This window comes from Papaver somniferum, chromosome 9 (assembly GCF_003573695.1).
Source record: "Papaver somniferum cultivar HN1 chromosome 9, ASM357369v1, whole genome shotgun sequence".
Lineage (NCBI taxonomy): Eukaryota > Viridiplantae > Streptophyta > Magnoliopsida > Ranunculales > Papaveraceae > Papaver > Papaver somniferum.
The window spans coordinates 193,479,049-193,492,556 of record NC_039366.1 but is presented as its reverse complement, the minus strand read 5'-3'; the positions used below and the strand labels follow the sequence as shown (position 1 = coordinate 193,492,556).

At 37.6% G+C, this 13,508-nt stretch overlaps 2 protein-coding genes across 3 annotated transcripts; both read left to right on the top strand.

Annotated features, from left to right (window-relative positions):
- Nucleotides 1–393: 393 nt before the first annotated feature.
- On the top strand, nucleotides 394–2,165 carry LOC113308937. Of its 2 annotated transcripts, none has more exons than XM_026557383.1 (3): nucleotides 394–531; nucleotides 871–938; nucleotides 1,029–2,165. In XM_026557383.1, exons 1-3 carry the CDS (start codon nucleotides 450–452, stop codon nucleotides 1,815–1,817), a joined length of 939 nt encoding a protein of 312 aa, XP_026413168.1. In that variant the 5' UTR covers nucleotides 394–449; the 3' UTR covers nucleotides 1,818–2,165. The 2 variants fall into 2 exon arrangements, with proteins under 2 accessions (XP_026413168.1, XP_026413167.1); XM_026557382.1 differs by having other exon boundaries at nucleotides 838–938.
- Nucleotides 2,166–2,192: 27 nt separating this feature from the next.
- LOC113308939 (cation-chloride cotransporter 1-like) lies at nucleotides 2,193–6,348 on the top strand. The gene is made up of 8 exons (XM_026557384.1): nucleotides 2,193–2,333; nucleotides 2,536–2,627; nucleotides 3,476–3,590; nucleotides 3,786–3,886; nucleotides 4,084–4,145; nucleotides 4,670–4,830; nucleotides 5,499–5,579; nucleotides 5,740–6,348. The coding sequence occupies exons 1-7, from the start codon at nucleotides 2,256–2,258 to the stop codon at nucleotides 5,517–5,519; spliced, it is 630 nt and encodes a 209-aa protein (XP_026413169.1). The 5' UTR covers nucleotides 2,193–2,255; the 3' UTR covers nucleotides 5,520–5,579; nucleotides 5,740–6,348.
- Nucleotides 6,349–13,508: the final 7,160 nt, after the last annotated feature.

Sequence of the window (13,508 nt, the reverse complement as noted above, 5' to 3'; positions counted from 1 at the left end):
GACATACCCAAGCTATAATCATGAGTGGGTTGTCTTTCTAGACGCCTAGACTCTTTTTCGTGTAAAAAAACTGGACTGTCCAAGCAGAATTTTTGATTTTACCATTTCGGCACCAGTTACCTCCATGGTGGGGTCCACCAATTTTCCCTCTCGCATTTTACCAAGAATTAGCTGTACATGAATGAAAACCCCCCCCCAAGTCTCTAGACAATAATTAACTGCTGCGGGTAGTAGAAAAGAGATGACTTTGACGTTTCATTGCCTCTCCCTGTTTTTACCCTCTGAACCGCTATTCACAGGATGACATGCGTCTTTTTTCTTTTCTTTTCATTTATTTATTTATTTAATCATATATAATATAATAATTAAAAACATAAAGAAACTAAATAACCTTCTTCGTTTTCCTCTTCCTTCCTCTCTGTAACTTGAACTTCCTCTTTGAAATCATAATGGCAGTCTTCGTAGAGACTAATTTGAATACCCGTTTTGCTGTGGGGATTACAGACAATGATACCGTTGGGAATCTGAAGGGTAAGTTTTTTTTTCTCTCTACTCCTCCCTCCTTAAGTTTTTGTTTGATTATGTCTAAGTAGTTAGGGTTTTTGGTTATCTTTACTTGCCTTTTATATTTTGTATGCAATTCTCGTTAATAAGTTTTGATTTTTACTTTTCCTTTCTGTATTGTGTAACTTATTTTGCACTGATGGGCATGTCCTTGTTACTGAGATGCTAATTCACTTTACGAATTCTGAGCTTGCACATTTAGTTATCTCAGTTGAAATCAGATTTTCAATTTGACTCAACTTTTTTTTTTTTTTTTTTTAACACCTGATGCAGTAATAACATCATCATTATGGTTTGGTTATGCAGAGAAGATATCATCTGTTCATCTTAATTGCTTTCCAGTGCTTGGCAAGATAAATGTTAGTGCTATCAAGGTACATGCAATTATTGATGACTGCATATTTGTTTTAGACCCTGTAATTTTAATGAAGGAGAATCTGAATTTTATTTTCCGAATTTTGTAGGTCAAGCGCAACAAACATTTGTACCAAATACCAGACTCCATACTTGTAAAAATTGTATTTGAGAGAGTCAAGGGAACGTGGTTCCTTTATGTGGATGCTACTGTGGAGAAATCTGAAGATCAGATTGCCCATGACCCAATTGGAGAATCAATGAAAGAGATTAATCATGGTGAGAACCAGCTGCACACTAAACAAGCAGTTGTACCAGAGAACTTGTCAGTAGAGAAACCATTGGTTAACAATGACCATGTAGTCAAACCAGTGAAGAAGAAGAAGAATCCGGCCAGTGTAGCTGCACCTTCTGATTTGAAGCGCAAGTTATCGGAAGCTTCTCCAGATACAGGGGCTAAGGATGTTTCTAACACAAGAGTTAAGAAGAAGAAGTCAATTAAGATCTCTGATGGTGAAACTGGCTTGTTAAACTCAGGAGCTAGAAAAGATGGCAGCACAAGTGATGTCGTTCCCATGACATCAAAGTCTGAAAAACCTTCAGTTGCGGAGCATCCTAGCCTGGAAACTAAGAAAGCAGGTAAAAGCTTGCCTCCAACTGGAAAGTCAAAGAAGTTAAAAGTAAAAACTATTGTTGCTTCATCTTCACGCCTTGAGAAGGGATCTAATAAGGACTGTGGGATCGTTGACAACTCTGTGAACATGGTGGAGTCTTCGAAGACTAAACAGTCCAGCTCAAAAAATGACCAAGAGCCACAGAAGGAACAGAATGGCGTCATCTCAAGGGATCTTAGTACTTCAACTGGTGAAAACGAGAAACAGGGGTGCACCCCATTGTAATGTTATCTCATCAGACCTCTCTTGCCAGCGTGTTATAGCTCCAGATTATGGTCTTTTTTTTGGTGGTACCATCATCATTCTTCTCCTGGCTTAGAGTGATGTTTTTTTTAAGGGTCTGCATGTGTAGGTTCATTCGTAGTCTGTTTCAGTCAATGTGTTTTCTTCCAAGTTAGGGGTGATGTTTCGGCTTTTATGCACTTCACATGCTAGGGCATTGTAGTTGAAGGATGTACTTGGTTATCAATCTCTTTTTTTTTTTTTTTTGTAATTGGTGTCAGGGTTGATGACCTTAATATATGTTTGTTATCACTTCAACCGGTTCGAGTTTATGAAGATATTCTTTTTGAATTAAGACTTCTCCAACTGCTATTTAGGAATTTATTAACTCTCTGAAGATGATATCATTAATTTTGTTTTTGTTGGGAAAAGAATTCCAGCATGACAGGTGAACAACTTGCGGCACCTTCATGTCCAAGAGATGGAGAGGATGTTTCTATCACACGTGGACGCCCTAAGGTGCACTGCTCTTCACCATTCTGCATGTTGTCATCATGATGGCTCTCTTTTTCTCTAATTAAAATTTGTGCTTACCAGTTTAAGTAATAGTTTTTGACATAACAACTTTTATTCCATGCATCCAGTAAAGTATGCCCCCTTCACTTTGGCAATGAATCTGCTTTGTAACTTTTGGGCTGATACGATTTGTTTTACCGTGCAGCCAAATGATCTCAAAATGTGGACTATGATGGGTGTGTTTGTACCATGCTTGCAGAATATTTTAGGAATCATATATTACATTCGCGTTTCCTGGTAATCAATCTCTACTTCTGTGACTCTTTTAGTCCTGTTATATGCATGTGCAGGCTTACCTCTATCACTTTACTATCTCCTGATACCTCATGAACAGATTTTAGGTTTACCCGTGAACTTCTTCCAACTGAATTTGTAAGGCAGTCCAAAAGGCATGAACAGTGTCTGCTGATGCACTTTTTTAGATTCAAATCTCAATCTAAGTGTATAGTCAAATGATAGAAACTCATAGTTTAGTTTGTGAAATTAGAAAGGATCATGACTTTCTCTAAATTTGATCTTACTAAATTGCATTTGCATACGGTATAGTCTGATTACCTACATCACATTCCCCACTTTGCTAGTCTCTGTGGAATCAAGTTGGCTTTTCATTTCGATCTTGTCGAGTCTATCAATTATTAATTTTTATCTGTAAATGTATGACCAATTATGTTACCATTGAGACAAATAGAGCTCCTCGAAACTCCCATAAATGGGGATTCTTATGATTCTAGAAGCTAGTAATTGTAGTAGAGTTATACTCACAACATAGGATGTTTCCCCTTCTTAATCCTTACTTGGAACTTGATAGCACTCTAAGATCTGCCTTGGTACGGCTTCAGGTACTGTGAGCCTGAACCACGGCAGACTTGTGAGTCTAAGTAATTCCGAGTGCTAAAGTTTTGTACCAACTACCTTTTTCAATTAGCTCAGGCCTACGTGTCCTTTTTTTCAGCTTCTAGTAAGTTCTCTTCCTATTATTCATCCATCAAAATGTTTTTGCTAATCTTTTACCATAACAATAATCTTCTTCCATTCTAGTTATAACAGGTGGAAATAATGAGTGGTTTTGAACCTACTGTTTGCAGGATTTTTGGTATGGCATGCATATGGGAGCCACTATTGCTGGTTTCTCTTTGTGGCCTGTGCACTTTCTTGACGTCCATATCATTTAGTGCAGTAGCTACTGATGGCGCAATGAAGGTAGTGATAGTGTTACGTATGCTGTTATGAGTGATAAACTGCAACTTTTGATGCACTTAAAGGCAGAAATAGTTACAATAAGTTTTGTCAATAACCTAGTAGTAGTTTGTAAAGTGACCGTACAAACATTTATCCTAGCCTTTGATGAAGCAGCTGCTCGTGTTTTGTTCTTTAACTATTCATTTTACTTAATAGGGTGGTGGACCATATTATTTAATTGGTCGAGCGCTTGGTCCTGAGGTTGGTGTTAGTATTGGGCTGTGCTTCTTCCTCGGGAATGCAGTTGCTGGATCCATGTAAGTATGATTCTTTTTACTTCCAATGAAGTCCTGAGACTTGAGTAGAGTAGCTGAGGCTGTCTGTAGGTTCATTAATGTTATCTCCTCTAATGGTTTTTACATTTTGAATACCTTGTTTCTTTTTGTAGGAAGAGCATCTGAATTGCACATTTATGTAGCAAATACTTATTTGGTTCCTTGAATGTTTGTTCCAGGTATGTTTTGGGGGCAGTGGAAACCTTTCTGGATGCTGTACCGGCTGCTGGGATTTTCAAAGGTAACGGTCTGAATCGATTGACATCTCAAGAGTGTAATTTTGGGCCGACCGAGCGAAGCGACGGAGGACCCTATATATGGTGACTTTGTGTCAATGTGAAGGGTGACTTTTTTTCCAATTTAACACAAAAATTAGATTTGGTGTAACCAAAAAGGACGTAGGTGTAATTTTTTAGAACAAAATCGAGTTAGGGTGCTGGGGTCGAATCCCACCGATACCGATTTCAATTCGTAATCACCAGATAACACTGATGGTGCTACTTTCGTATCTTTTCATTGGATTTGTTCCTAGGAATGTGACTGAAGAAGTAAGTTGTCACTCATCAACTTAGTGCCTTTTGTTTTGCTGAAAGCTTTTGTTTCCAGGCATGCCTGTTTTTAAACTGAAATTGTCTTTGTTAAGGCAATTGTTTGAGTAAAATTATTTTTGGGATTCTTCCTGTTTGTTAAGCCAGGTTATTTTGTAGCGTAGATTCGATTTGTGTATTTTTCTGTTTGTTAAGCCCTTTAAGTCACATGAAGCAGGTGATGTATTTTCTGCTCCTCTCGTTGGTAGGGAGGCAGACTTCCTTATCCATGGCATTGCTAAACCATTACATGAAGGTGATGTAATCGGATCTGACAGTTTAGTGGAGGACAATGATCTCACTGCTGCCCCTTGCCTTGATTTGGATCTTCTAGACAAGGTATTTTAACTGCAGATTCATACTGTTAGGTATATACCCCCTAAGTGCAAACTACAGTTCTCGAAAGTCCTTAAACAGACTTTAGATAAGGTGTTAGTTATAATGTAGACATCTATGGGGCAGAATGGTTTTCTTTTTCTATCACAAGTTTTCTGACTACCTGCTGCCATGAGCTATTGCTGTCCCACTGGAAAACACTAAAACATTATAAGGTTCTTGCTGCATGCTACAAACAGACACCGCCTGGCACACAACTGTTTGTTTCAGCCTTAGCCACTATGTATAAATGATAATCTATAGTCACAAGACTCCCAACACATTGTCTGGCTCACACCTGTGACATTATTATCTAGTGTTTATCAATGAAAAACTGCATCTTCTAGGTCGAAGCATGCGTTAATTTGTCGTTGATATGTTCATGTTATCCTTTACATCCTACAATTTATTTGTTTTTCGTCTCCAAGCTATTCAAAATCTGTACATATTGCAATAACATATAATTGCTCTCCCAGTTTATTTTATCCTCCTCCAGGTATCGTGTATAGCATGCATGCTAAAAATGCTCAATGATTAGAAGTTTGCTACTGTCAGGGGCTCTTGGTCTTAGGTTGTATAATGTTGATGGCCTTATTTATGTTCTCCTCAAAATTAACTGTTGCACTCTTCAGCTGCAGGCAGTTTGTCAGTAATGACATGGGGACCGTGATATTAGTTCCGTGCAAAATGTGTAAACCTCCTGTCAAACACCGGTATGTTGAGCTCAGAACCATTTGTTTTCCGCCGTCTTATTGTACACTAATGCCTCACTTGAACTTTTGTTGATGGGAATATTGTGTTGCAAATGTCTATCTTGGATAACATTATGTTTTGATATAATTCACTTTCTCTATTTCATTTCCTGTGTTCCAGCACCCCAATCTGATGATATGGAACCCTACTGGTTTTCTGATGGATGAGTACAGAAAAATTGCTCGAGTCTAAACAAGTTCAGTTACCAACCAAACCGATGAACCATTACATAATATCAGGAAGATGAAAAGGTGGTAAAGGATTACGAAGGGAGGAGCAAAGAGGTGTAGAAAAGTATTGAGATACAACACCCAAGGTATTACTAAACCAGCAATAAGAGGCGGCATGAAACGATTAAGTGGATGTACATTCACATTCGTTTCAAAAGATTGGAAGTCTGAATAAGAAAATCTGTCATCATTCATCAATAAATTTGTAAGAACAATAGAGCTACGTAGGCAGTGCTCTGTGTGAATAGCTATCAGGGTTTACGTTACAATCGTCGTTAAATACAACCAAGCTAATTTTTTATCTCGAAATAGTGCCGTGTTTCATTAGAAAGCTCACTTCTTGCTAGGTACCTGACACTAGCACCAAGGATGCAGTAATTGTTGGCAGCAAGATTTCGGCATCTTGTTATGAACGGAGATGGGTTTTCTTTTAATTGTAATTATACGCACCTGTCATGCTTACTTCTGCATTTGTATGAGTTTATCCGTATTGTTTAACTCCGAGGTTGCTTGAAAAAAAGAAATAAAAAAGACTGAGGTTCAGGTAGATCTTAATTGCTCATCTTTATCACATGAATTACTGGGATGTCAGCAAGTCCAACTCAATGGCATCATCTTTGTTCTCATTTTTGTTTTCCTTACGTAGTTTTGAGCAGAAATATGGTATACGTAAAAGATTGCAGATGGCCTCCATTAATCAAGCCCTTTCTCAACGGTGTACACCTAATGGTTGTTCGTTTTACTAACTTGTTCCATAGTACATGAGGTTAAAAATTTAGTTTACAATTTAGTTTTACAAATTTACATGTGAGACTGCGTTCCATTATGCTCGAACTAAATTGTGAGTACAAAATTTAATTTTGCGTCAATGTTTTCGATCGGCCGTCCCACAATGACAACGGTCATCTAGTTAGTTTTGTAGAATGACAATAGACACCTAATTGGCTAATAGGCCGATTATTTTTGTCTCTTCTCCGTTTTCTTTTATAGATCATATATTAAAATGCACACAAGTCGTGTACGGGCAATTACAACTGACAAAGAGCGGAAAGCTCACAAAAGATGCAACAAAAGGAAAGCTAAATCTAAAGCAAAGAAATTTCTAAGAATACAAAGAGTATCAACAAAAGAAGACAGAAATTGTGAAACTTAAAAATCAAAAGCCACGTGCAAACCACAAAGAAGACCACTGCCTATTGTCAATTAGCAACATCAACATTTTCTATAATTAAATCATCGTGATTTTTTGCGAGATCTCTATACATTTCTTCACGATTAGTCTTTCGAAGTGGAAATTCTAAACCCCAAAAAGAACCAAAATCCAAAGGTTTATCTGCCGAGACTTTGTTAGAGACTTTAGATTTAGGAGGCTTTTTCATTTTTAAACTTGAGAGATTACCATTTGGGAGCATACCTGTATATTTGGATTTCGTACTCAATTTCTTTACTTGGCTTGGACGAAGACGCCTCTGCGATGCTTACCATTGAATCTTCCAAAGCTAACTGGGAGGTGCATATCTCTTCTTCTTCTTCTTCTTCTTCTTCTTCTTCTTCTTCTTCTTCTTCTTCTTCTTCTTCTTCTTCTTCTTCTTCTTCTTCTTCTTCTTCTTCTTCTTCTTCTTCTTCTTCTTCTTCTTCGAATCCATCAAACCTATTTCAATGGATCAAAAAGAAAATAAGCCTATTAATATTTGGAATCGAAACATCAGTATTCTTTAATATCTGACAGACTTGTTTATTTAATATTTCGGAATGATTGGGTAATGGTGAGACATTAGCTTTAAAATTGTCTTATGCGTACCATCTGCTAATAAGTATCTCCTGATTTTGTGAATGTAGGGAGCATAGCATGTAGTATATGGAATTTCCATAACTATTATCTTATGTTTTATTCTGTTTGGAGGGGTGAAAATTATCAACAAGGTTGCACCTGCTTTTCTTGTACCCATTCTACTTTCAATATTCTGCATATTTGTTGGGATGTTTTCAGCAAAGAAAGACTATCCTTAACGTGAGTTTCACTTTTCGGCACCTTTTTCTGACACAAGTATATAATGGTCTTATTTATTTTATGATGGAAAAGGTGGACGTATAATTGACCACTGAGGATGATTAAAAAAAACACAGCAGTGACATGTACCAATTACATATTCTTTTTCCTGTGTTGCTGGCAGCTGGAATCACAGGGTTGAGTGCTGAAGCATTTAAAGATAACTGGAGTTCAGAGTATCAACGCACCAATAGTGCCGGAGTACCTGATCCTGAGGGATCGAGTTACTGGAATTTTAAGTGAGTATATGTTTTATCTTGTCGTTAAGTATAGTGGCTGGCTTATATTTTCTAATGCGTGATTAGTGTCTGATTTTGGCTTTATTCATTAAAATGATCGACTATTCAATTACGTGAAAAATCTTTTCTTTGCAGTCTAAATTATCTGATTTTATCATTGACTAATAACATTTCCATACTTCCGTTCATCATTGCATCAAATTTTATGGTGATTTCTAGTTACTTCTGTTGGAAAAACCACCGATTTTATGTGAATAAAAATTCTATTATAAAACGGTTTTTTTCAAAATAATTAAAATTCTATTATAAAACGGTTTTTCAAAATAATTAAAATACCTTCTCTGATTATCTCTTAGTTTAATTTGGGTAAGTTTTTATCTTACATATATATATATGGAATTGCACTAGGGTTTTGGAGATGGAGAAGAGAAAACCTATCTATTGAACCACCCGTGTTGTAAACTTCTTTTTCGTTTTTCTTTATTTGATACGAGGGTTTTAAGTGCGAACGAATCGTGACTTTTTCCGCTGCCAAGTTCTAGAAGGACAAGTTTGAATGTGCTATTCAAACTTGTTAAGATTGTTGTATCTTGGAGGCAGATGTACCTGTAGGGCTATAACATCATCTTTTCAGAGTTTAGCCGGGCATTCTTGTCTTAAGGACAGTATGTTGAACATGCGCCTCAATCTACCATTACAAGTTTCTTCTTTATGTGTTTAGCAGGATGTTCAAGACATCAACAGATGACTAAGGAGAAGACACAAAAAATCAGATAAGTGCCTCTTATATTATTTAGTTGTATGATCAATTTTAATTGTTATTCCCTAACAATCTTAAGACAAGAAAGTATATTAGAATAACAATTAAGAAAGAATCGAATTGGGTTTGATAAGTAGCTCTCGTACTATACACATCGACTGTTTTTCTTTTTTAAGTTTACATGTGATCATGATGAACCTAACTGGTTAATATGTGCTTTAAATCAGATCAGGGGCCTATATGGGATATCTTGTATATCCTCTAATTTCGGCGGGTCAATCTGATAATACTCGTAATAAAGCAAGCCAGTAAAGCTGTTGGAGCATGTGCTTATTATAGATGTTGAAGCGTCCGCGTCTAGGTGTTACAAAATCGTTTGGTGGTTCAGAGATCGTTGTAGATGCAACCACAGAGGCGTATAAATCCAACCTCCGACGTTTGGAAGCAAATAAGCTTTTTAGATGGCTATGGGCCTAGGATGGATGCAGATCAGATGCTTTTAATATTTTCTGGGTTTTCTTCTTTTGATAGTCTTAATAATCCACCTACACCATCAGCCAGAGAAGAGTTTGTTGTCCAAATTCTAGATTCTACAAAGGACTCTCGGCTTTAGATCCAACAAGCAATTACTTTGCATCACCATTAGTGGTAAATTTGACGGTTTGAGCATCTGTCAAGATCCGAAGCCATGTTGACATTTTTTTTTCTACAGAATTAGAGCCGTCGAAACAGCTTCAAGTGAGACATCTTCATGGATTTTCGATAGTCACCACATGTTTGTTATCTTTGCAAATGCATCAAAATTTGGACTTGATGTTTGGGAGAAGAAGTTGACAGCATCAATTGTTATAATTGTTTGGTGGTCAGGCGCTCCAGTTGTTGTTTATGGCCTTCCTCATCATCCTGTAATAGAAACTCCGAAATCTTATTTCCCGGCCTAATATAACGAGTTGGAAAAGATTAAAAGAAAGAACGAGGGCAAGTAGAATGTATTCCGATTTGCTTCATTTCCATGCCAGCTGCAACCAAGTCAGCTGCAACTGTTTTTTGACCCTTCCGAAGATGCCTTGGATCGAAAGTACTTGACGATTGGTAGTTTCGCGAAGATAAATGCATAGAGGAGAGCACACAACAGCATAAAAGATGTGGCGATTGATAGAAACACCACTGAGAAAAGATATTGGGAGAAATACAAATTTCAGAAAGCTTAATAATGATTTGGACATTATACATACGCTTGTTACTTACAAGACTAATGATGTGACACTTACTTTCCCCCTTACGGAGACCACTCCTGGAATTTTCAAAGGCTGCTTTCGTTATCAACCGCAAACATGACGTTAGGATCCCTAATGTAGCCACCCCACTCAGGAAATTCTACATTTGCTTCGGAATATAATTCAGTACTGACAAGTGACTCAAAGCATTTGTAGGTGTTGGAAGTCATTAGAAGTGGCAGTTGATGGAGTTGCGATGGGATGCTTAATGGCAGTGAAGGTCTGGTAGTATAAGTTCGAGCTAAAGGGCTTGTTGGCTGTTAGCAGCGAAGAAAGGAGGAAACTGTTGTTTGGCAGTGACGGGAAGCTGAGCTATGAACAGAGTTAGAGACAGAGAAAGAAAATGCAGAGCTTGCCTGAGTTTGAAACTCAGAAGAAATTAGTTACGGTAACCATACTGTCCGCAAAAGTAGTTGAGCAACACAGAGAGAAGTAATGATACTCCTTAGAACAATAACATTCTAAATTGTGCTGAGATTTTCATCTGGACAAGGGATGAGCGTCATCTTGCCATGATTAGGTGTAGTTACTAAAATCATTCATGATCCAGGACATGGTGCACCATTAGCTAGAGTTACCTTCCGTCATCCATTCAGGTACAAGCATCAGAAGGAGTTATTCCTTGCGGCTGAGGGAATGTACACTGGTCAGTTTTTGTTCTGCGGGAAGAAAGCTAGTTTGATGGTTGTGTTTTGCCATTGAGATCAATTGAATATCAAAATACTCAACCATATTTTGATGAGCTTCAAAGATTTAGTGAGTCTGCAATGTCCACCTCACCAGAAATCAGGAGAAAATGCCATTATATGAAGGGTGATTCTGTTATTGTTCTCAAAGGAGATTTAATAAATCTGAGCGGATGGGTTGAGAAAGTTGAAGAAGGTAACCTCAATATGAAATCAAATAGGAAGGACCTGCATACAACAATTGTTGTGCATAAAAAATATGTTTGCAAATACTTCAAGCTCGAGGATCATGTGAAGGTTGTTTCTGGTAATCATGAAGCTTTGAAGTAACTTCTGGAGCTACCACCAGAGTTGGGGATTATGAGTTACATGTCCTTGTCATGCTTGCTGACACGAGCTTTGGGGTAATTATACGTGTAGAGAATGAGTTACATGACCTTGTCATACTTGCTGACCAGATACAGATAGACCTGTAGTTGCAGTAGTGAAGTTAAGAGATATCAAGTACAAGATTGATCAGAAGAGGTATACTGCCTCAGATCGTTACCGTAATACCGTGTCTGGGAAAGATGTTGTGAAGATTCTCATGGGTCGTATGAGAGATCAAGGAGGAGAAATGCCACTACATATTGGATGGTTGTGGAAGTTCCAAAGAAGCTCGTCTAATCATGGTTTTCTTAGATGCCAGACACACTCATGAGCGTATGGATGAGATCCAGAAGGTCCTATTCCGTTTTAGTAGAAGATTTGGCACCACACGAGCATGATGAGGAGTCCAAAATACCGTTCATGATGGCCAGTGATGGTGTTAAGCGGCGTAAAGTTTTTCATCGGGTTTGTTAAGAGGGGAAACAATTTACGTGCAAACACGAAGCGATGTATGCGGGAACTGGAGTCACTAGATTGTGCGTATCAAAGTGTTTTCTCCATCAATAAAATCATGCGAAAGGTACAACGGTACTCGTCGGTATGAGAAAGTTAATTTGACAATTCTTTTGAATAAGCATGCAAAGGTATAGTGAAGCTCGTTTCAGGGGAAGAGCATCACATATTCATGATTAATTCTTGTACTTGCTGTCGGTTTGCACTTTCTCAAACCAAGAGATAAGTCTTAAATAATTCTTAAGAGAAGTATTTAAATGTGGGGGATAAGACATGTGATCTTGCAATCCATCAACGATGAGAGGTATATGATGAATGCATAAAACAACCTTGAAGAATATAAGAAAGACACGTGATTATGGACCACTTCAGATTTGACAGGAAACTAATATGCGGTTGACATGGTCTAAAGGATCAATAGGTAATATTTTTTTTTATGTAGTTTCTGTCTAACGTGTTTAGTACGTGTTGCAAAACAGATGTGCATATCCGCGTTTAACCTGGGAAATCACAGGGATGCTCTGATTAGAAGACCATAGATTGGAATGGATGAGGTACATAATTAATTTCAATTATGTGATATATGCTTTACAACCACCTATGAAATATGTGATATATTTACGATTTGACTGAAAGACCAAGATGGCTGATATGATCTAAAGGATCGAAAGGATCCAGAAGAAATTCTGAAGGAAATGGTTTTTGTCAAACTCGATGCGTTTAATGTGTGTTGTAAATGTGCAGTATATCAGGTGTATACAAATACCCTTGTATCTCAAGAGAATTACTGGATGATCTGATTAGAGATTTGCGAAACTTGAGGTACATCTTAAATTGTGTATGTAATACATATTGTACTGACCTTAAGAGATGTTGTTGTTTCAAGCTATGGATAAATCTTAGCCTATGTGTGTATCCTCTTAAGGAGTGTCTGTCGAAGGAAGTCCTTAAGACAGACAAGATGAACTTGTATTTGAAGAAATCAAAGTTTGTGTGCTTTAATTCAGCATAAGATGAAGACGGATGATTACTAGATGTTTCTTATAAGAATTCCTCTGTGACCGAAGCCTGGCCATCATTGCAGAAACTCATTGACTATGTAAGTCTAAGTAAATGGCAATGACAAGTAGACATACTCGGAGAAGGCTTATTCGGTAAGACAACTATACTCTTTAATGAAGTAATTTTAGTTGATTTGTGAAGTCAAAAAGAGGTCTCAGTAGACATGTAAAGTCAAAAGAGAACCTCATAGACTTAAGGAAGTCAACAGAAAAATTAGTGGTCCTTTGACGAAAGGATTTTCTAAAGAGATAGTTTATAATTATACATCGAGGGGGAATGGGACTTAAGCTCATAAAATAATAACTTGCCATGAAGGATACTCAACCTTGTTGACTGGAGATACCAAGATCAAGGTTTCGAATGAGACAACTAATTTGTCATGGGTAAAGGTAAACACTATCAGAGAATTAATTCTCTGTCCCTTCCCTATGGTGTAGATGTGATAGTGTGACTGCATGTGAAGGATGACTTTTAATAAGTCTTAATGAGTTCTATAGTTTCAATTTAAGATTGAAGTGGGGTGTAGCAGTGAACACTCTTGATGGAACTCACCTATCTGAATGAGGAAGTGGGTCGCTTCCTATGAGAATATGAGCTGATTCTCTAAAGCATTCTGAGAAACAAGACGTCCAGGGCCAAAATGGACACAACGGCAGAGCTTGGCAGCAACCTTGGAGATATCATGTGTGGTTGTTATCGCGAG